The sequence below is a fragment of the Neocloeon triangulifer genome, unplaced genomic scaffold (genome assembly GCF_031216515.1).
Source record: "Neocloeon triangulifer isolate White Clay Creek 2 clone unplaced genomic scaffold, ASM3121651v1 ptg000017l, whole genome shotgun sequence".
NCBI classification, from domain to species: domain Eukaryota; kingdom Metazoa; phylum Arthropoda; class Insecta; order Ephemeroptera; family Baetidae; genus Neocloeon; species Neocloeon triangulifer.
Window position 1 is genome coordinate 5,644,016 of NW_026775559.1, and position 22,889 is coordinate 5,666,904.

At 35.6% G+C, this 22,889-nt stretch overlaps 1 protein-coding gene across 10 annotated transcripts in view; it reads left to right on the plus strand.

Annotated features, from left to right (window-relative positions):
* LOC132203337 (neuronal acetylcholine receptor subunit alpha-7-like) overlaps nt 1–21,261 on the plus strand; it is a 36,887-nt gene extending 15,626 nt beyond the window's left edge. For 2 of the 10 annotated variants that reach the window (XM_059631044.1, XM_059631042.1), the window contains exons 5-10: nt 1,027–1,207; nt 1,840–1,915; nt 2,357–2,551; nt 4,370–4,456; nt 12,860–12,969; nt 14,299–21,261. In XM_059631044.1, coding sequence (XP_059487027.1) covers nt 1,027–1,207; nt 1,840–1,915; nt 2,357–2,551; nt 4,370–4,456; nt 12,860–12,969; nt 14,299–14,772 — 1,123 coding nt within the window. In that variant the 3' untranslated portion in view covers nt 14,773–21,261. Of the gene's footprint in view, nt 1–1,026; nt 1,208–1,839; nt 1,916–2,356; nt 2,552–4,369; nt 4,457–5,783; nt 5,868–7,963; nt 8,051–8,537; nt 8,625–12,859; nt 12,970–14,298 lie in introns of all 10 variants that reach the window. The other 8 variants (XM_059631045.1, XM_059631043.1, XM_059631047.1 and 5 more) reach the window with 5 other exon arrangements.
* The last annotated feature ends 1,628 nt before the right edge of the window (nt 21,262–22,889 follow it).

A 22,889-nucleotide genomic window follows, 5' to 3' on the forward strand; every position in this document is an offset into this window, starting at 1 on the left:
CTGCTTTTTGCTAAACCACCTTGGATAATTATGTGCTTTCAGGGCAGCAAATTTGAAAGATTTATAATTAAGCTTGTAAATGAATTAGAGTAAATATTTTTCCAGCAATTAACCCCTTTCAACTGTGCTGTCCTGAAGTACGCGAGCATTAATCAAGCAATAATCACTCAAGCCCAAGTGTGCAAAACAGCCGGCAAAAAAAAAATCATGCTTTGCTCTTTAAGCCAATAAGTTTGCCTGCCCGGTGCCAATGTACCACCACTGTCAGCTGCCGTCGTTGTTGGCTCACTGTAAAAAAACACATGTCACTTGGTTCTGGCGACAGACTAGCCTTCTCGGTTGGTCTCTAGCCGTTGGACCGATTAAATAAGGCGATGGTCCCATCGCTAACCTGATAATAAAAAAAGCCCAAATTACCCGAAAAAAAAACAACGCCCGCCTCTAAACAAGAAATAACCTCAACTTAATTTTGACGAATTAAACTTTTTGTTTCAGTTTTTCTTCTGTTTGTTTCTACTTGGTTGATAAATTTTCGTTTCATAAATGAAAGTAAAAAAATGCGAAATTTACATATGCGACCTGAAATAAAAGCAACTAAATCAAATCTAAATGCTACTAGCCCACCAATACAACTTTCAGCGTGACTGACTGAATTTCTCACATTTACATTGATGGCTGTCTTTTTCCAGTTTTTAGCCTTGCCGCAGTACATTTTTAGAAAATATAATGTCTAAATTGCGATCAAAAGCTGAATGATTTTCGTGTTGCCGAAAAAATATTTAACACTTTTCCCATATGTTGCAACTTTTCTTGGCCACACTACTATATTCTCCTTTCAAAGTTTCAACTTTTGCCTGTTGGCTTTTTGATGATTCTCATTTTCATTTTTGCTCTTTATTTTCGATTCTCTTCTCCATCTTTATCGAAATTTATATAATCTTAAGTGCACGCCCTTTTATTACCACATATGTTGTTGATGATTTTGAAGATTTTCATTTGTGTCTTTCTTTAATCGAACACGTGAAGTGCGGATGAGGGTTTCGACGGGACCTATCCCACTAATGTCGTGGTCAGAAATAACGGTAGCTGCTTGTACATTCCGCCGGGCATCTTCAAGAGCACATGCAAGATAGACATTACTTGGTTCCCGTTTGACGACCAGCGGTGTGAGATGAAGTTCGGCAGCTGGACTTACGATGGATTTCAGGTACAGTGCATTTATAATTACGATCACGCAGCGTGTTCTCTTAAAACGAGGACTGCATGAGCGCAGAAATGGCTCGGACATAATAAGTAAAGAATAATTTAGACATTTTTATGCAACTCCAGAATAAAATAATATTAATAATAATAATTTTACAGAAGGGCAATCAATAGCTTTTTAGAAAAGTATTTAACATATTTTTTAGCATTTTTTTTTAGAAAAAAAAGTTAATTGCATTAATTTACACACTTTAAATTCTGGTAAATTAAAAAATTAGTGGTTGAAATAAAATTTGTAAGGCCCTTTACTGTAGTCTGTAAAATAAGAAATAGATTTGGAATATACGGCTGCATGGAAACAGACAACAGAATTAGGAGGTTTTTTAAATATTGTACCGAAATTCACATCAGAGAAAATAGCACACACATTTGCTTGACTGATGCATGAATTTAGATTTAGAAGCAATTTAGGAATTAGAAACGAGCATATTTTTGCAAGTTTCAAAGGTTTTAGAGATAGAAAGAAAACCAGCAGTCAGAAAGATAAAAAAGGAAGAGAATATGAGTTTTGAAACTTGATGTCGAGCCTGCGGCGGAGATAGTGAGCACATCTTTATTTCGCCCTTCTTGTTGCAGCTTGATTTACAGCTGCAAGACGACGGAGGTGGTGACATTAGCAGTTTTATCACCAACGGTGAATGGGATTTACTAGGTAGGTCTTGAATTTACATTTGCGCGAGAAGAGAGCTCGCCGCGAAAATGAGCTTTCAAAAAAGAGCGAGAGAGAAATAACGCTTTTCAACGCACAAGAGCGAAACGGGCGCAAGAGAATTTCCTAAATTTAACGCTTTTCGGCGCCCGTTTCGGTGCGCGAGTTAATCAATAAAGCGGCGCAGGGGCTTTCGAAAATACATTTGCTTCAAGTGGGCGACTTCAACGGTGGGTGCTTTCAAGAGTTATGTTCCGTGCAAGTTTTATTGACGCGCTTGCACTCGCGACCGGGCCAAACGAAACAAAATTCTGCTCATTTTTGGAAGTAAAAATCTTTTTTCAAATAAAATTATAAAAAAAAAATGAAAGAAAAGGATTTAAATTTATGGAAATTGGTATATTGATGGAGCCAAATTGCTCGTCTCCTTGTGTGTTCTCGCAGGTGTTCCCGGCAAAAGGAACGAAATTTACTACAATTGCTGTCCTGAGCCGTACATTGATATTACATTTACCATTATCATTCGCCGGCGGACCCTGTACTACTTTTTCAACCTCATAGTGCCGTGTGTGCTGATCGCCTCGATGGCAGTGCTTGGCTTTACGCTGCCACCGGATTCCGGCGAAAAACTCTCCTTAGGTAACGATTGCTCCTTTTTCCTTCTCTAAATGTCTTCTTTCGTCTAAATCTCACCTCTCTTTGTCTTTTCTGCTACAGTAATTTTCATAAATATATTCAAAAGTTCCAAGACAAATTTTAATTCTAGTGAGCTTGCGTACATTCCAGCAGCGAACGTCAAATTTCGTGTGCGCTGCTAGTGTGAAATTCTTTAAAGGTCGTTGTTGCCTTTCTTTTTTTAACCAGCTAATCATCAATTTTCAGGTGAATGCGCTCTTGGCGCATTCGCGCATCAAATTACCATATTGACTGACATTTTTTTTATACATAGATAATGGTGTAAATCGTTTCTTTGGTGTAGCGCGCTCTCTTAAGTGTTATATAGGGTTAAATGGTGCTTATCGAATTTTTTAGAGAAGCTCACACTACAGGCACGCTTTCACGGATCATTTGAGCGAACTTGCGCTCATCTTGCTTCTTTACACTTTGGCTTGCATGAATGAAAAAAAGACACGTTGATGCAAGAACAATTTGACATTTTGTATATTCCGAACCTCATTTTCATGATTGATGATTGTCAAGTTTTTTGGCCTGTATATTTGAGTGCAAGTTCTCCAATTATTTATTATAAAAAAAATCCCCATGAGTTTCTCACAATATTATTTATAATCTTCGTGCCTCTCTGCAAAATGTAAGCACAGCAATATTTGCCGTTTCAGAAGTTTATGTTTTCCCATTTTTCATTACTTAACTCTACGTGTCTTACAATATGGTAGAAGTCTCACTATATTTTGTGATACGCAGGCACATTATCCATGCACTGTTTTTTCCACAGGGTTTCGTTTTATCAAACCACCCGCCAATTCTTATTTTGCGTACGCCGCCTCAGTACATATTGTTGATTGATTTCTCCTCCATGATTCGTGCAGTTTTCATACATATTGAAATCTCAAGTGTACTTATACTTGTGGCTTGCTTTCATAGACGCATGTAGAGCAAAATTTCTTGATTTGCGTTTCCGAGCCGATTTTCTCTTTATTTCTCGTTACTCACTTTCAGCAGTTCACTCTTTTTGGTATTTGATTCAATGACCGTTGCAAATTCATATATATTTTTGTGTTTTAACTGTTGTGGATGTGTTGCAGTAGTAGATTTGGTGACTTGCCAAGTGTTCATAATATATATACAAATTTTTATCCATCTTTCATTTGGTGCTCTTTGCTAGCTGACTAACAATGAGTTCTTCCAAGCAGCATAAACGAGTCGGCGGTTGCAGATCACCATAATTTCACCATCACATTCATTCGCAAACCTGTAATCTAGTTGGACTTGTTAGATCTTTGCCGTCACGTTTTCTCAGCTGACTTGTTTTCTGAATGGGTGTAAAACTTATTGATTCTCCAATCGCATATTTTTCTCCACACCAGTTGAATATTTCAAGTAAACAAAGAAATTAGACACGGCTTTACGTGAGATGTGGATGGCTAAGATTTTAATCATGCTAACCATCGAGTGGGCTCTTAACTATTTACATTAAACACATATTATACTCCCGCTAGTTTGAAAATTTCCCATAGCTTTCGCTATTCTTGAATGAGTTCTAGTTTTGTAAGACCATACATTTGCTATCATCATATTATTATACATTTTGACACTTTGACTCTGGTTTAGTGTTTTTTCTTACTTATATACATAATTAGTTTGAATATTGTGTAATTTTATACTCCATCATACTTTTTATATCAATATATATTTACATATATCTACTACAACTATACACCACTGCTTGTGTTGAATGATGTTAATGTTTGGCTTCTTTGTCTCTTGTTTCCTCCGCAGGAGTAACCATTCTTCTAAGCCTGACTGTGTTTCTAAACATGGTTGCCGAGACAATGCCTGCAACCTCCGATGCAGTTCCTTTATTAGGTAACTAGAGTAACGCTAAAATACACCACCAGAATCAGGCGAAACGTCACGCATATTATATATTTTTTTTTGACAAAGTTTATCTACATATTGACAAAATCGGAACGAAAAAGTCTCATATGCTAGATGGAAAAGAGCGTACGATTTTTAAAACGACAAAATGAGAAAGTTTGAAGCATTGTCCGGATGTTGATATTTCTCCCATACAACCTACTTTTTTGACGAGCTCGATCGACTATTAACCACCATAGGTGCGCGCGAAATGCATTAAGATAGAGAGAAGCTTTTAGCACTTGTGAGACAGAGGGGGTTTGTTTTCTGTTCTAGCCACAATCTTTGGCGATTACAGGCACTCTCGTTCGTGTTCCACTCTTGCAGCCACCACTCATTATTGCAGGTTAATCCGAGAGACGTTCGGACGTGTCATATTGATCGCAGGATTACTCTCTCTCTATCTCTCTTGCTCTCTCTTCCACCCTCCTTTCGTCCCCCTCTCTCTCGGCTCATATATAATTTCAACTTCAATGTGTGTGTAAGTGTGCGTGTGCCCAACAGCCAACTGACCCTAATTGTGTCAACAACCCCCCTTCAAACCCAGCTCCTCCTTATGAAAGATCATCTCAAGCCCTTGCTTACTCTTATTAATGCCAAAGAGTTTTTATTTTTCCGAGAGTCGCCACCACGACGGTCATTATTTCACCATGTGATTATTCATTACAGACCTGCATGTGATTTTGTAAAATTCGTCATATACATATTATTACATTATATACATATTAAATATTTTGAATCTCATTTTATTATCTGGAGATCAGGCTTTCCTGGAATGATTGATTATTCTCACGCCTTGCTAGCAGAGTCATGGTTGAAACTTCCTTTCTGATGTAAATTTTTGTCAAAGAGACTCCCCTGTGATTGCGAATCGAGACCCACCCTGCTACTCAACTGTAATTCTTGCCCTTTCAGATGTCACACCGTATCTAACAATTCTACTGCATCACACTGTTCTTTAATTAGAGATTATTCATGATCGATGTTCACAGTAATTAATTTTTTTGAGGAATATATATTTTATTATTCATTCGACCGATCAGAGTTTTTATAGACAAAAAAACGACTCAGCAGAGAATGCGAATTAGTTTGGCACCCCCCACGGGAGATGGCACCCTCACCTCAACATCTCATTTGCTAGAGAATCACACTTGAGTGACTGAGATGCAACTTTTAATTGCAATAGCTAATTGTGTACCACAATAACTCGCATTTTGTCTCATCACAAATTTTTACTTCAACTTATGCTATGCTTCAATTTGGTTTGTCCTCACAGATGTCACAGTTCTGCTATCTTTAACGTTTTTCCTAAACATGGTAGCGGAGACCATGCCTCCAACTTCGGAAAGGCCTCTGATAGGTAACATTTGATACTCTACTTATGTTTGTGCAAAAATGACACACGAGACAAATGTCATCTGTTTGATGGATATGTCAGAGACTGCTCAGTTTGCGAGGAAAGAGCGATTAGGACCCTTGTTTTTGTCCGTTGCTACTTGGATTGCAGAGGGATAGGCAGGGTGACGTTGATCGATCCCCACTTACTGTTAGAACAACCGGGAAAAGTAGTGACAAAAAAAAAACACATCTCAAAAACCTTTAAAATATTAGAACGGTGCTGTACATAACTTAAATCAAGTGAAATCCCTCTTGCATTAATTAAATAAAATGTCTGAACCGTTGTCACTGAAGCAACGTGTGTGTAAAAAACGTTTAAATAGACAGTCGTTCTCCAATTCGCGTGCGCCGGTGTTAAATTAAATGACCAAAATTTGTGAAAAATCAATCAATCGCGAAAAACTAAATAAACCAAGCTCAACGTGTGCTGGCCGGATTTCCTCCACTAACTAAGTGCTTATATTTTATACAACATGTCTCTCTCTCTCTCTAACCCTTTTCTTGCCGCCTCAACTCAAACCTGCTCCTCCTATCCACCCGTGCTTGTGCAATCCCTCCTTTAAATAAGCAAACATGGCGATAAAATGATACCAACAATTACAATGTTCTGCATTAATTCTTGATTCTTGTTCGTTTGTACTTTATCATATATTATATGGTCTACGCAATGTGTTCTCTTTCTCTCTCACGTTTCAAGCCACTAATGCCGCATTCTCTTGCAGGGATTTGGGGCGCCGAGCAGCAATTTGAATAACATTTGAATATATACATAATGTTTCTATCTCTATATATGTACTTGATCGCTTTTCTGTGTGTGTGCGTGGAGGTGAGAGACTGTGCGAGTGTGCCGACGACGGTTTTTGCGTTGTTGCAAATAACATGTCCGGGGTGTGCGCCAAGGTAAATTTATTCCCGTTTTTGTGCCAACCCCTGCTAGCTCCCTCTTCTAGTGAGAGAGTGTGTAATACCTTAATTTATAGCCATTTAAGAACACGTGCGAAAACCACCAAGATTCCTCCCGCCCTTTCTTGTGCCGCGGGGCTCTTGCGCGTGTAAAATCGGAATAAATTTATCGACTGCGGCGCTGAAATCAAATTATAATGTAAAAGTAGAGACGCGAGAAACGCATTTAAAAACACACACACGTGTTAATGCGAGAGAGAGTGCTGGACCCTGTTGGTGCAGAGCTCGAGGATATGCCAGCAGGTCCCAGTGCTCCCATATGTGCGGCTAAAAGCACGACTTTTCCCGCCGGAAACAAAAACCAGTCTTTTCGGACACGTGCCCTTCTTGCAACTTGTACTTTTCCCGCCGTTAAAATTTACTGTTCCCCGGAGGTTAACTGTGCATATAATTTTTCACAAGAAGAGACGCTCGCTCGTAAAATGATAATTTCCAGAGAGCGAAACTCCGATTCTACGACTCGGACGTTTGAAATGATATGAGAGTGCAAAAGAAAGTTCGTGTAAATATTCATAGAAAGTCTGAATAATAACAAAACCAGTTTTAGAACGTAGCTGTACTTTCGTCCTGTGGTTTTCGCGGCAATCATAAAAGGGCAAAATTTATTTACAACAATAATTTTGTGTAAGATACACTTTTGGCACTTTACAAAGGAAAGTTTGAAAGAGATGGTAATTTTTAAATAACTAACAGATTTCGTTCCAGGATTAAAAATTTATAATAATTAATCAAACCCACATGGCCTTTCATACATAAAAGTTGCGCATTCATTATTTTTCCATAGGAATCGAAAAACCTCATGCATGACAGGTTTGATATTTTTCAAACGATTTTTCGCTCACTTTTTGTCTAGTGCATAATATATTTATATATGATTTTTTTGACCTTTTAAATTTGTAAATTATCTGCATAACTAATTCAAAGGAGGAATAATTTTATTCTCTAAATCCAATTTGATGCACCAGCAGTTATTGTGGAAAAGCTTTAACTTGTCTTACCGACGCCAGAGTCGGAATTTTCCTGCAAATTTTCTAAATAAATCCCTCCCTCATTTGAGTAAAATGTGTAAATATTAGAGTGTGTCCAATGTTTCAGGCGTTACAATTCTACTCTCATTGACGGTATTCCATAATTTGGTTGCTGAAACCCTGCCACAAGTATCCGACGCAATGCCTGTGTTAGGTACAGAAATCTAAAAAAAAACACACAAACCACAAGAATTTTTTTATATATATAATATTGTGTTACTTGCTAAAATGAAATGCAGTTTAAAAACCGTTTAAAAAAATATAAAACTTTGCGCACAAAGCTTACAAAATTCCAAACTAAATAAAACTTTAAATAGGCACACGCGCACTCCCGACTCGAGTCGTGGGTTTCGCGTGTTAGTATTTGTCTCTAGTTGTATGAACATTATATTTCACTTTTTTGCATTATTTAGTTCGATATAATTATAATCTACTCATCCTTCATTGGTCGTGTTGATGTTGATTCTTTCCCAGCACATTTGGAAGAAGGAGAATTAACACAGAGGAGGGCATTGTAATAAAAGCGAGATCAAAAATTCAGTCCGACAAGCAAGCTAAATAAACGAAATATTATCACTTTGCTGGACGATGTAACTTGCTTTAAAGGTTCTTTCATATAAAGGCCTATATCTTTGTTTCAGGGGTTACAATTCTTCTGTCTCTTTCTGTCTTTTCCCTTATGATTGCCGATGCGTTACCGCAGACCTCAGAAGCCATACCCCTACTAGGTCAGCACCCCTGCATGTATATGTGTGTGTGGACAAGAAAATTTACGTATCTGAATTTATATATACCGATTTTAATAAATATATATAAATTTGCATACTTAAATTGCATCACACACACATAGACGTATGTACATAAAAATAATGAAAAGAAATTGCAAAAAAAAGGACAAAAAATTCCATCTAACCAATCATAATAATTTAAAAATATATATCTGTCAGTTAAGTAAATATGCATAACTTTTTAATTAATTGTTTCACTTTAACTTAAGTGTCTTTAAATTTTTTAAATCAAAACAAATGAAAAAAAAATGCGTTGCCCTTCTCTCATTTACACTTCATCTTCCACTCCCATCATCCACATTTCGATTCCCTATAATTGTGCCAAAGTCAAAATATATTGCAGGGTGCTGGATTTGCTTGTGAACGTTCAAAATTTGCACCTCACACCGTCAGAAATAAACAATTCAGAATCATTCAAGTAATACACGCATCGGAGAGTGGAAATTTTTGGGGGATTAAATTTGTATGTGTCTATAAGAAAATCTTAAAATTTGATATTAAACTCGGTATTTTTAGACAACCATTAAAATTCTCAACAACTCCTTAACCCAAACAAAAAAGCCTTGGTTAAAACTAGTACCTCCTTCAAAATAATGCAACAGATCTAAACACCCGCCCATCCCAGCATTTCCTTTTCCTCGGAGTTAAAAGCATTGGGCAAACAGCCCAAGTTTCGGCCATTCCATAATTCAAACGAGCGCCTAAATGGGCGCCGCGTGAATTTTGCATGTGCTCATCCGCGCGGCGACATATTCTCTCACGAATTCTGACGCGCGCAACTTCAGTAGCGAGACAATTTTCATTGTTAGGCGGGCCACGGCGACGGCGGTGCGTCTCTTGTGCACTTCGGAGGTTTCAAACTTTGCGTGTAATTAGTTAACACCTTGGAGCATGCACCGTGTAAAGTTAAACAGGCCATAATTCACGACGCGATGCTCCCTCGCGCGCTTGCAAACACCTTTTCTAATTAGCAAAATTTACCACCGCAGTGCAAACAGCAACCGGCAGCCTCCGCCGCCCCCGCGCCAACAGTGTATCGAGAGCGATCAATAATAATTTGCAACTTGTGCAAAGGCAAACTCCATCCTAGCCAAATTTGATTACAGAATTTTTAATTTTCATATTTCCCTTTTTATTTTGTATATATAGTACTTTTTGAATACATAATAACTAAAAATACACATTTGCATATTATAAAACTAATTTTTTATTTTATCATAATATCGCAATTAAACTTTAAATTCTTTATTTTATTTATTGAACACTATATTATTATTTTATTTATTGATTACTATTTGCACAATACTCAACCCCATCAAAGCTTTAGTCTCTAGAACTTGTTACGATTTAGATAGGAAATTGAATACAAAAATTGTATTTTGTTTTCAAATTTTATCAATACCAGTTTCGTCCACATCTCTTCCAGTTGCAAGCACAATTAGAATTATGTAAAGTTTTGAATTACAATTATTACATTAAATATTTCCTGGGTTGGGTAAGTTGCGTATGACACATAGATTTTTTTTTTAATTTTATTATTTAGAGCTTAACTAAAATTATATTTTATTTTTAACTAAACAAATATTGATTTCAATCATTCATTTTCTTTATTTTTATTAACTTCTTAATGCCTTTTCCTGATCTTACAGGTGCATTGAGCGGAATTTTAATAAGATTTTATTTAAAATTTGCAAAGGAATATTTTTCCGTCAAGTAGAGAATTCAAATTATTCAAAAAAATTCTATTTTGATTGTAACTATTCCAAATTTTTCCACATGCGAAACAGAAATTCCTTTCCTTTCGAGTTTGATCCGGTTGCCCTTTTATTTAAAATTCTCTGAACCCACGACCTCTCTTGCAGTGTATTACTTGAATTGGCGCGAACTCAGTCGATTTTCCGCTTCATTAATTCGCGAGCGCAGCCGTGCATACGCATTACGTCTCCAGCTTTATGGAGGCGTTAAGCGAGAGCAATTTGGAAATTCCGCCGCCGAGCAGGTGTGTGAGTGTTTTTCTTTTCTGTTCACAAGTGAGAGCGAGGACCCTGCGTTTTGTAAGCTACTCACTCAAAAAAACAAACCAAATAACTCTGTCTATAAAATGAACAAAAAAATATGCTACATATAAGGTGAAATCTCGGAGAATGCTGACTAAAACTAAACTGCTATGCCCATAAATTGGTGTTGAGAATGAGTGTATGTTGTGTGTGTATGGAATGTGTGCCGGATGGAGAAAGAACAAAAAACTAATCGTGATGCTCTGACTGAATCTAATCTGCCTGCTCTCTAAACAACCATAAAAGGAACGTACGTGATGACTTTTAAAATAACTAACCGCTCTGTTTATTGTTTCCATATTACTCGTGCTGATGTCGTTTATTTTTCTGTGTATAAACAAAAAATTTACTGCCAGACGGATAAACATTTTGTTGCTTGTGTGGTATGCCTCACCATATAACTTTTAACATGACATAATCTCTAATCTGTGCTGTTTTTAAAAATTGTTTGTTTCATTTTCTCATACTCTAACTGGACTGGACAATTAAATTTGTGTACATATATCTTGTATCTTGTCTAGATTGGTAACTTTTGACAGCTATCGAGTTTATATTTATCTATATATACCGCTCCGTGCTAAGAGATGCCAAGAAACTGATTCATCTGCCAATGATTTAGCTAAACTAGCCTCTTAAATTTTGTTAAAAGAACTCCTCTCTTGCTCCTACTCTCTCAATTTTTATTTTTTTCAAAAGTCTTTTTGTGCCGCCATTCACTATTGACACACACATTAATCGTTTAGGACCTATTTATCTAACTGCGCCTCTTAATTCATCTTCTTTCAGAGACAAATGCAGAGTTCCTGATATTCTTCTTCCTCAATTTTGTAATTTAATTTTTTGCAGATTTTTCAACCTCTACATATAATAAAGCAATAATCCTTTGCCTTTGTAAAACCACCTCCTTCACCCTGAATAATAACTAACAAAATAATTCATTTAAAATATTTTAAACAAAAACACTCTAAAAAAGAAACATGGTCGCATGCAAAAAAAAAAAAAAAAAAAAAAAAATACAAAAAATCACCCTCTGCCTCCAAGTAACAAAGCAAATAGAAGCTTTTGTTTCGTTTCACATGCTAAAACATGATTATAAGACTGATCTATACTCAAAAAAATAAAAATTCCAAGACTTTGAACTAACAAAAATCCTGTACAATGCTCAACCAGTTAAATAACTACTTAGGGGTCACGAAATCTAAAATGGGGCGTGTCATGTTGCTAAAGAGCTGCCATGATTTCAAAAAGCCGAAATTCCAAAAACGTGCAAAATCTCGTGGTTCGTGCTTATCAAAGAGCCACAGATCATGTCATTTCAGTTTTGTCTGCTCTAACATATATAATAGGTGCACTACATCTATGTTAAAACTAGATATGCATCTGACGGGTTCCACCCCCTGACCTTAGCGAGCAATTTCTGTACAACCTGCGAATTTAGTCGAAATTGGCGATTCTTGATTAATTTCATTTCGAGTAGGAAAAATTGAATCTTTTTGCTTTTTGGCCTTTTTTCATTTTACAGAAATCGCTCTTTCTTTGTTAATTTCTTTGGGAAGCGCTCAGATTCGCTTCCACTTGTTTGTTTTCCGAACATAGTAGCCCAAGAGTTGAGTTGAAAAGATTGCTTCTACATACGATCCCTAATATTGCTATTCTGCATGTTGTTAACAACCGCAATCTTGCACTGAAATTTTTAAATGGACAAAACAAACAAAGCCAAGAAACTAATTAACAAATTTCTCCTAATCAAAAGGGAAACAAATAATAATATTTAACCATCTTCTTTAAAATGCATGCTGATAAACTATGTGACTTTTACTTGGCTAAAAATTTTAAGGCTTTCAAGGCATGAAAATTAACACTGGGATTCCACAATCAATGGCAAGAAATAGATTCAATTTTAATTAATTGTTGGAAGAGTCAGTTCAGATGAAAAAAAGCAATACCGTGTCCGTTTTGAGAGAAAAATAAAATAGCTAATCACGGCTTAAGATTGTGTCAAAAATCCAGTTTAGTTAGAACAATTATGATTAAATGCGTGTAGTAAATTTAGGCTTACAAATCAAAAATTTAGTGCCGAAACACAGTTGGTTTTATGTGCGTTTTGCTTCCTTCCAGGTACATATTTTAACTGCATCATGTTCATGGTGGCATCATCAGTGGTTTCTACTATACTCATCCTGAATTATCATCACCGAAATGCTGACACTCATGAAATGTCAACTTGGGTAAGAGAATTTTCAAATTTATCACATTCATTTTTGCAATTTTTTTTATAAAAAATTATACCCCATTGCTTCTAACGAGCACTTAAAAGCAGCAAAAAATTAGTGCATTTTCCGCCCAATTTGGCAAATCCAATGTGAAACGCATGTGGGCAGGAAAATTGGAGCGGCAGACGGAGGGGCCGTTTTGAATAGGTCTGGCAATGAAATAATAATAACGAGTCTCGCTCTTTCATTTGGAATTGTGCGGAAAACTGAAACAAATAATAATGGAAAGATTGGCGTACGTAGCCAGAGGAAAAGTCAGAAGAGCCGTTGAATTTCTAATTGTCTTTTTTTCGGCTACGGCGGCGGCGAATTCATTGTGATGAGTTTGCGCTGTCACGGCGAGCGGCGCACACTCTGTAATATCAGCCGGAGCCACGTCAAATGAAGATGCAGAGAGCTCACAGGGCCTGGAGCCATTGATCCTCTGTCGCAAACACAGTAGGCCCGGCTCGGCTCGGCTGCTCCACCAGCTCGCCCTGCCGCCCAACCAACCGACCGCCCAAGATCCATACACGCTCGCACACAACCTGCGCTTTAAAGCGGATGGAAACAAATACATGCTGTGCACGCGCAGAACACAAATTTTAAAGATTGTCAAAAATTTTAAAAATCGTTTCTTCTGACTTTACCTTAAAACTCAAAACTGGAAACTTTTTTGTTCATATAAAAATGTAATTTGCAAGAAAAAGTTTTGTTAATATTAAATTTACAGATAAACGCATTTTAAAAATTATTATAATTACAAATGTAATCGTAGATCTTTAAAAAAAACCCTTATTATTTAAAATGGTTTATCTAAAAAGTGAACTTTGAAATTTAAAGGGATTTTTTAAATATTTTATTACGGAAAAAAAATTCAAATTAATAACGAGGAGACATGCTCAAGCCTTAACATCACCTTTGACCTTTCTAATCAACGGGTTCCATTTTGAGTGGCAAAATTGTATAGGACTTTTTTAAATTATGATGAAAAATTTAATATCTATAGAAGCAACTATAAGCGCGACTGATTCAAAAAATATATAATACAAAAAATAATTAATTGTTACAGTTAAATTTATACGTATTTTATTGATTAATTCACTTGTGAAGAACAACCAAATTTCTGCTAACTTTGAATAACTCCAAATTATAAACTTCAAGAAGTTTTTTTTAGAAAGATTTGCCAATTCTCAAATTTTGGCTGGTTTAATAAAATAATATTTAAATTAATTAAAATATTAATTTCAATTCAATTTTCTTGTATAAATTTTGAAGGTACTAATTTTTGCATTCGATTTACAGGTGAGACTGATATTCCTCCATTGGATGCCATGTTTATTGAGGATGAGTAGACCTAGCGTCGAACCCGAACCGCGTAAAACGCTACAACTGAGAGAGCTTGAACTGAAGGAGCGATCCTCCAAGAGTCTTCTAGCCAATGTGTTGGATATCGACGATGATTTTCGCCACACAGGAACATTACAATCTTCAAGCACCACGGGCTTCCTTAGGGTATCGGGGGGTGGCGGGGGGCACGATGAACCGCAAATTGTGCACAACTGTATTGGGTCCCACCGAGAACTTTCGCTCATTCTCAAAGAGATTCGCGTTATCACAGAGAAGTACAGAAAGGAAGATGAGGCGGCCGAAGTGACCAATGATTGGAAGTTCGCCGCCATGGTTGTAGATAGACTCTGCTTGATAATTTTTACCCTGTTCACCATAATTGCAACGATAGCAGTGCTATTCTCAGCGCCACATATTATAGTTACATAAGGAAGAGACTTATTAACTTGTAGCGTTCGCAAAAACAAACAAAAAAGAGGAGAGAATCGAGAGAAAAAAAATTGGACATGCAACACACACACACACAAACTCACAATTTTTCGAGATATCGCGCGCGAATCACGATTACTACTGCAGAACGAAAGTCAGAGCAAGGATGATGATGCAAGAAAGATGAGAAATTGTAATCAGATATCTTTCAATTTATATAAAATTAACGATAAAATTAACATTTTTAAACTGCAGCTTAGAAGACGATGAAAAAAGACACTATACTCGAATACCACACAATTACAAGAGACGAGTCTTTTTTGGTTTGTTTGTATTCTATCACTTGTAGAGAGTGTATTTTTATCGCTTGGATAATTCAAAACCAACATCAATGCTCCAAAACACGGGTGTAAATACATACACAAATATGTGCGCTCGCGGCGCCCCCAAAAGTTCTCGCTCAGGCGCGCGTGCATCAACAATAAATTGATGATTTCAAATGATGATGATGAGAATACTTGCTTTAAAAACACGGACACAGCTAAAAATGAAGTACTTTTCTAGCGAAAAAAAAACTTAAAACAAACGGTTTGTTGAGATGCTAACACAGTTTTAGAGCTGCGGAGATTTTAAAACAAAAGAAAAGTAGCCACAAAGTGGCGCTGTCAGTTTTTCATGAGGTGTTACTAGAGTTTTTATAATTGGTTTCAAGCTGCCTTCTTCCTCAATGATTATTTATTCAAGAAAAAAATGCGATATTATGATGTTAAAAATGACATTATTAATAACTTGAAATGTTTAAAAAGCTCGTTGGCTCAATGATTGCGATTTCCCAAAGAGGAACACTGCACCCAAAGAAAAAAAACTATTATATTTAACTGCTGCTAAACTGAAAACTCAAGCATTGTGACTTGGTATTAAACAATCAATCTTAAAAAGGAAATGCGGAATCCATCTTGCAGCCACCACTGCGAAATTTATCCCTGCCTGGACAATTGTCAGCGCAAAACAATCGCGCATGGCAATTTAAACATGAGGCGATTTCTATAAATAAATAAATAAAAAGTTAAATTAAGTTTAGCGAGTTGAAGCGACTTAGAAAAAAAGAACAATCTCCATTTATACTAAAGAGAGAGATTTAATAACAAGGGGTTGCTAAGGTCCGGTTTAAAGTAAAACATAAATTTAATTAATTAATTCTGGTCCGAAATGGAAAATCCTTAAATAATATCAAAACGCCTTTCATCCGGAAACTTAGCGACTCCTAAAAACCTAAACTTGCCGAATAGTGTTAATTACATAAAAATCATTGTGAGATATATTTAAACTTTAAAAGAAAAACTAAACGAACGGAATTTATTGTGTCAAATTGAACATTTAAATCAAGGGCCAGGTCCCACTTAAAAGAATTAAAAAGTGCATTGTGATAGAATATTAATATTACAACGGATTGAAAAATCATGATTTGTTGAATAATCAATGCTGTTCAAAGACGATTTAAAACTTCTGTGCTTCGATTGTTTCCCTGCAAAAATCCACATACACACTAGGAAAGTGATCCACACAATATTATTTTTTATCTAAGTGATGCAGAAAAAAACTTATTCCACTTTTTGCAACATGAGATGAACGGAAAAACAATATCAGAGACGATAGTTCACGCAGATTTGTATGTGGTGGTAACTATTAATTATTCGTAACGCAGTTTTTTATGAAATGTCAAGCATCATGTAACAGTTATCGATGTTTTTAACTCACACACAACAAGAAGCCACGCGGACATAAAACAAAAACACATCCACACACAAACACACACACACACTCAAGGCAGACACAAGAACATTTACACGGAGAAAAAAGCAGCCAACAACACAGATACTAAAACACACTAGCACTAACGCATTTGGCAAACCAATTTTTGCTCATTCAATATCTATTAATTATGTATATTTGCATTGCGCACATTACATTGTTGCAAGAGCCAGTGGACGCTGGTGATCAGTTTTGTGAGTGGAAAACGAGAGCATATTTTATTTTAAATTTTAACTAAAAGTGCAATTCCATGGGAAAAAAATATAATTACATTGCATAAAGAATACACAGAGAGCATTAGTGTGTTGATTCATTATGTGGTGCTTTAAATTTAACTGAGGGAGAGAGAATTATTATAATTAATTATCATTGTAACTAATCACTCTCAGAAACACAAAAAACGCAGACCGTTCTATAAACCGAGGAAAGAAGTACTTAGATCAATTATAGTTGATAAAAACTATTATGCAAACTTTGAGCAAGCCCGCGCCCTTTTTGGTCCCCCAAGAAATGCAGATCATTGTGGCAAAATATTAGAAGAAGAAAATGATTAAAAAAAAAAACACTTCTCATCGCAGTATAAGCTGGCTGAGTTTTTTGGTGAATTTCTAAAAGTATATGAGCTGATGCGCACATAATTTGAAAGAGATCATCATTAATATACTTTGATTAATATTAATTAAGACAGCAACGACGACAATTGTTAAATGTATATAAGAAAAACTAATTCTCAGAGTTACATGGTACCTTTACAGAAATTTAATCAGATTGTCAAGTAAAATCTTTGCGGAAAGGAGGAATTTAAATTTAACGAGCAAGCGTGCATGTGGATCCGCGCAATTTTCCCCTTGATTTCCCTCTCTGCCCTGCTTTGAAAGTCAATGAGTCAATCGATCAAATATGGAAGAAAAAAATAATGAGATATTTATAATATCATTTCGAGCTGTGTGCCAAAATGGAATTTTTCCACCTACCTTTGTCGTTACAACTCAGTGTGCAGTGCTGAATTATTCCTTTTGTGTAACCAGTCGCTTTTGTTCCGGTGACCTGTGAAACAAAAATGATTTTTTCCAATTCAGTACTGACAATTATGTGAGCAATACCGAATCTGATTGCAAAAGATATTGAACAAGAAGTGTTCCGAGGAAACAATTTGTCTCTAGTAGAACAGACTTTGTAGGTTTTAGTGTGTGCGGCTGGGCGTTTGGTCCTGGACTTACGAAAAATAACGAGCTGGACTCTTTCACAAGTGCATTTTTCGTTGTTCTAAAAGAGTAATTTAAATATAAAAAAAAAATGGTAAATACTAAAAAAAAAAATCACGTCGGGGGCGCTCAAACTTAACTTTTAACGCAAGAGAAATCCCCCCTTTCGAATGCATTTATATTGTTGTCGTGCAAGTTTTTCATATATGAATGTGCATAAATAACATACATAGAGATGCACTCGTGAAAAATCCGCGAAGTGCTGTCGAATCAATCACAATCAGATACGGTAATTAGCGTGTAATCCAAAAATCATCCAAGTTGTTATTATAATTATCTCCATCTCCATACATACACAAATATATAACAGAAAAAGAAATCCACTGACACACTACTTGAAACTTGTTGAACACTTTCGATCTCGCTGTACAAAACACGTGACTGCGAAATTATTCCAAACTGTGTTACTCAATATACCGAACGGGACTAATTTCACTCGCGAGAGTTGGAAGCGTCTTGTTTCCTCTTACTGCACCGTTTGTGCGTGCAAGAAAATAATCCCACCATCACACAAAAGAATTCTCGCCCCGCCCACAAATTTTCACACAAATATACACATGAAACATTTTGAAAAATTCAGTGAGTGGACAAGAAGAGCAAGCAAGATAGTGTGTTTATAGTTGCTGTGAAAGTGCGTTTGTTGATGATAGAGAGACTCGATGATGAAAATTTTGCTCTTCATCGCCACAATTATAGAACTACCCAGCAGCAATCATCAGCTCAAGGTAAATGGGAAAGGAACATTCCGCCTCCAGCGCGCGGTGGAAAATATTTTAGATTTACCTGTCATCTCATTTACTATAAAATACGATTGCAGTTGAAATATATATATACAATTCCATTCACATTATATACATTTTTGCGGCGACGAGAATGAAAATTGAAAAATGAATCATCGCAGTATCGCACACGGAATATTATATTATTATTATGATCATCGTTCTGGTGAAGAAGAAAACGCGAGGTTTCTTTTTCGCAACTTTTATCTACACATCTCAATATTTTCCATTCGTTTTCAACCATCTCGTTTTTTATATTGCATCATTGCGATTGTACTATAACATTAATTGTTACTAATAATACTGTTATTACAAGTACCTCATTAAACATGAGTGTTTTGGTTACTTGAAAACAGTCACTCTTTTCTTATTTACATATCCGCTTTGCCGAAAATCAAAAAGAGTCGCAGGAAACACACGCTATAATAACTGGCAGTGCATATTCACACATTGGACAAATTTTAAATTTGCAAGAACAAAATAACTTTTACCCCTCTGATGAGCTTTTATCCACATTTTTACATCTCAATAAATGAAATTATTAAATTTAAAAAAGGTCCCCCAGTCCGTTTAATGCAATCAGATGGGACGACGTACTGCCAAATCAGATGACAATGCATTTTTTATATTAAAAAGTGGAAACAAAAAATGCAGTTGTAGTAAAGATGATGAAACTCACATATGAAGCACTGATTCTCAACATTTTCAGATGATTTGATTTATTTTTCGCACGTTTAATTTTGATTCTCACTAAACAGCTTGATCGGTTTTGAAATAAATTTAAATCTGCACAGCATGGGACACACAGACAAGCACTCACACACTCTCTGCCGAGAACACACGCCACTCTTTAAATAAAAAAAAATATTTCTAAATCGATGTGTAGCTTTGACACTTTTGAAAGTTATTTATGTGGATGTTGTCAAATTAATTAACAACTAATATTTAGGAACGGAAGCTTAAACTAAAAGAAACGTGTAAATAACTAAAGTTTATAGTCTTGGTGTTTTTTTCAATACTCTATATACACTTCTTAATTAAGATAAAAAGTACTTGTGAAAATGGTGATATTCCGCGCAACCGGCTCAACGCAAAGCATCTCAACAAATGCGTACTTGTGGCTTGTGGCGAAAACGATTTAAGAAAAAAGAAAACGATAATTTGTGAAGCGACGACAGACACTCCGTGGAGCAATGTTGGAAATTCATTCTAGCGCTAATTCGTAGCTTTTTGAGTCTGCTAGCTTTGGAAAAATAATTCATGTGTGATTTTTGCATCAAACTGTGGGAACGTTTAGCGAAAAAAAGAGAGAAAAGTTGCTTATATAAATAACTTCTTTGGTGTCAAAGTCTTACAAAAGTGAATATTCTGATGCTTCGTGCGTCATCTTAATAATTAGTATTATGAAAACGAACAAACCAACACACTTACAAATCGACACACACGTGGCTAACACACGACACATAACACTACACAAGTTGACAACACACAGACACACACACGCAAACTTGCCTCAACACTCTCTCAATGAATTAATTAACCATCGAATAATTAATTAATCATCACTTCTCACTTGCCATTAAACCTTGCCCATAAACTCATTAAAAAAGAAACTTGCTTGAAGTGTTTCCTCCTGTAAAAGTAACTAAAAAAAATTCACGGTAAAAGTAAATAAAAAAATTCCTTCCCAGGATTTTCTTCGTGACAATGTGAAATAAGCAACAGGGACTGCCCCAAATTTCTTGACAATCCATGCTTATAAGGAAAAATGGCTTTACCTGTACAGAGTTCTTGATTTGTGGCTGGTTTCTTGTTAAATTATTAAAGTATATGAGTAGTTCAGCGCGGTATTATACAATTTAAACATGACAAAAAAAGAAAGATTTAACGCAAAGCAAAGAGCGATATTACGAGGAAAAACAATGTGATCTGCATTTTTGGATTGTGTAACTTTTCTGGTTGAATGTTTAAAAAGTAACCTAGACTTTGTTTGAGTTGCACCTAATTAACAGAGAGTATGTATACATTGTAACATGTGATTTAAATAAAGTTTGTAAAGTTGACACGATAAAAAATGATAAAAAGCAAAACGCGGAAACTGAAAAAGCTAAAACTATTTATCAAACATTTGAGAATTGTTTAAAAATAATAAAAAAACCAAATGAAGAAACTGAAGAACGTAACCAACAAATCATGTGCAAATCGATTGCGCGGTTAATAAACACGAAGCTCAATTTTTATCAAACTTTTGGTTAATTAATTAAATAATCGAACCACTTTGACGCCTCTCCCTAAATAACTAACTCTTCAACTATGCACCCGGTCTCGCTAATTCGTTGCCTTATATCTAAACACCTGTTTGTGCGTGTTCCTAAATAATTTTGATGTTCTCTTTCAATAACGGCTTGTGTTAAACCCCTGATTAATAATTTTACACATAATTAACCGACAATTACTACTATACTTCTACATGAATTAGGAGAGCATTAAACGAATTACTAAAAAACAGACACAGTGTCTCTTACGCAATAAACTTTTAAACCAATTACTCGCTCTTATAGAAAACTAAACGAAGGAAAAAAATACAATGAGAAATCTCTCTCAACACACATATAAATATACACGATAATTTTTCTAATGAATTAATTAATAAGACGAATGAGAATTCGATGTTTCAAACGACAAGACATGACAATTTTCTCGCCGAATGAGAATAATGTAATACGGTGGTAAGCGTATCAAATAATTATTATCGTGGTGTGTCTCACACAGTTTATTATTAAAAAAAATGATCCAAAGCGTAGACACACTCACACACGGACACTCACACACCCACTTTGTAATGATGCTAACGTAAGATAGAAGTTTGATTGTGAGGCCCTTTCCGTTCAATCAATCAATCAATCAAATAGCGGCGTGGCGTTATTTTTGATAGTAGAGAGGTCTCATCAATTATGGACGCGGCTTGAACCTAACTTAAGACTTGCTTTACTCATTTATTTTTCGATTTCCCTTTCGAAGTGCCAAAAAAGTCAGGTATGATTTTTCCGAATAAGCTGCCAATCAGCCCGGACGCGAGTTGCAGCAGAGTCGGCGAGCGCAAAACTTTTGTAAAAGCACTTTTTCAAGAGCGTCAGCCGTGGCTCTGCCGATGACACTTCCGGGACGAAGAACCTAAATAGAGTTGTTAAAAAAAATTAAATTTGGTGCTGGATGCTGGATTGCGTAATTAATTAAAATGAGATTTTAAATACAGTAGTCTTACAAAACAAAACTCGTCGGTTAAATAATTTGTCTAAACCACTCGAATAAGTTTAGAGTATAAAATATATTTTTGTTTTTATTCTTCCAGAAAAGAAAGAACAACCCAACTGTTTAAACATTTGTTTGGTTATGCATTCATTGGGTAGAAGGAATTCAGTCACTAATTTGAACACTAGTTAAGTTGGTCATAAACTGAGCAGTTGCATTTGGCAGGTGGTGATGCTTGTTGCTCAAATTTAGTCCAAATATATTAGTATAAAAAAAATGATGATGAAACTATGGAATATCTGTTACCCTAGCTTGTAAAAGAAACGCGTGTTCTCAGATTGCTTTGCACAAAAAGGATGAAAGAGAGACGAATTGCGAAGAGAGCATTAAAGTTGACGACAAAACAAGAAAAGCCGAACTCAATCCCTCAGCAGTCTCAGTCGGTGCAAACTTTGTTGCATCGCCCTATAATATAAATTCCATCTATCATCATTACAAAAACAGTTGTAATTTACCTTTCGCTCTTGTAATGATTTCACTTTTCCTTTGCTTGTGACCTCTTTTTCTCACCGCATTTAAATATTTTCCTGAACCCTACTGCATATCGTTAACAAAACCTGATGATGAATTTTTTCCTTTTGTAAGACTAAAAACGTAAAAAGAGTATTATACATGCAATTAAAATTTGATAAGAATAAAATCTTTTTTGCACAAAGTAAATAACGACAGCTTTATTTTAAAGAAGATAATAAAGATAAAATAAATGATGACATTGTTAAAGATTGTTTGTTGTGTTAAAAAAAATAAAAATCGATTGTTGATTACTAATTGATTGTTTTTCCAAACATCCTCTCATTAAACTTTCTAAACCACACTAATCGACGATCGTAGCCACTGCCCTACTAAAAAAAACTCCTTTCCATTTTCAGTTTTTGTTATTTAAAATAAATTCCTCTAACCACCTAATAAAAATTAAAAAAAAAAATCTATAGGAAAAACATAAAATAAA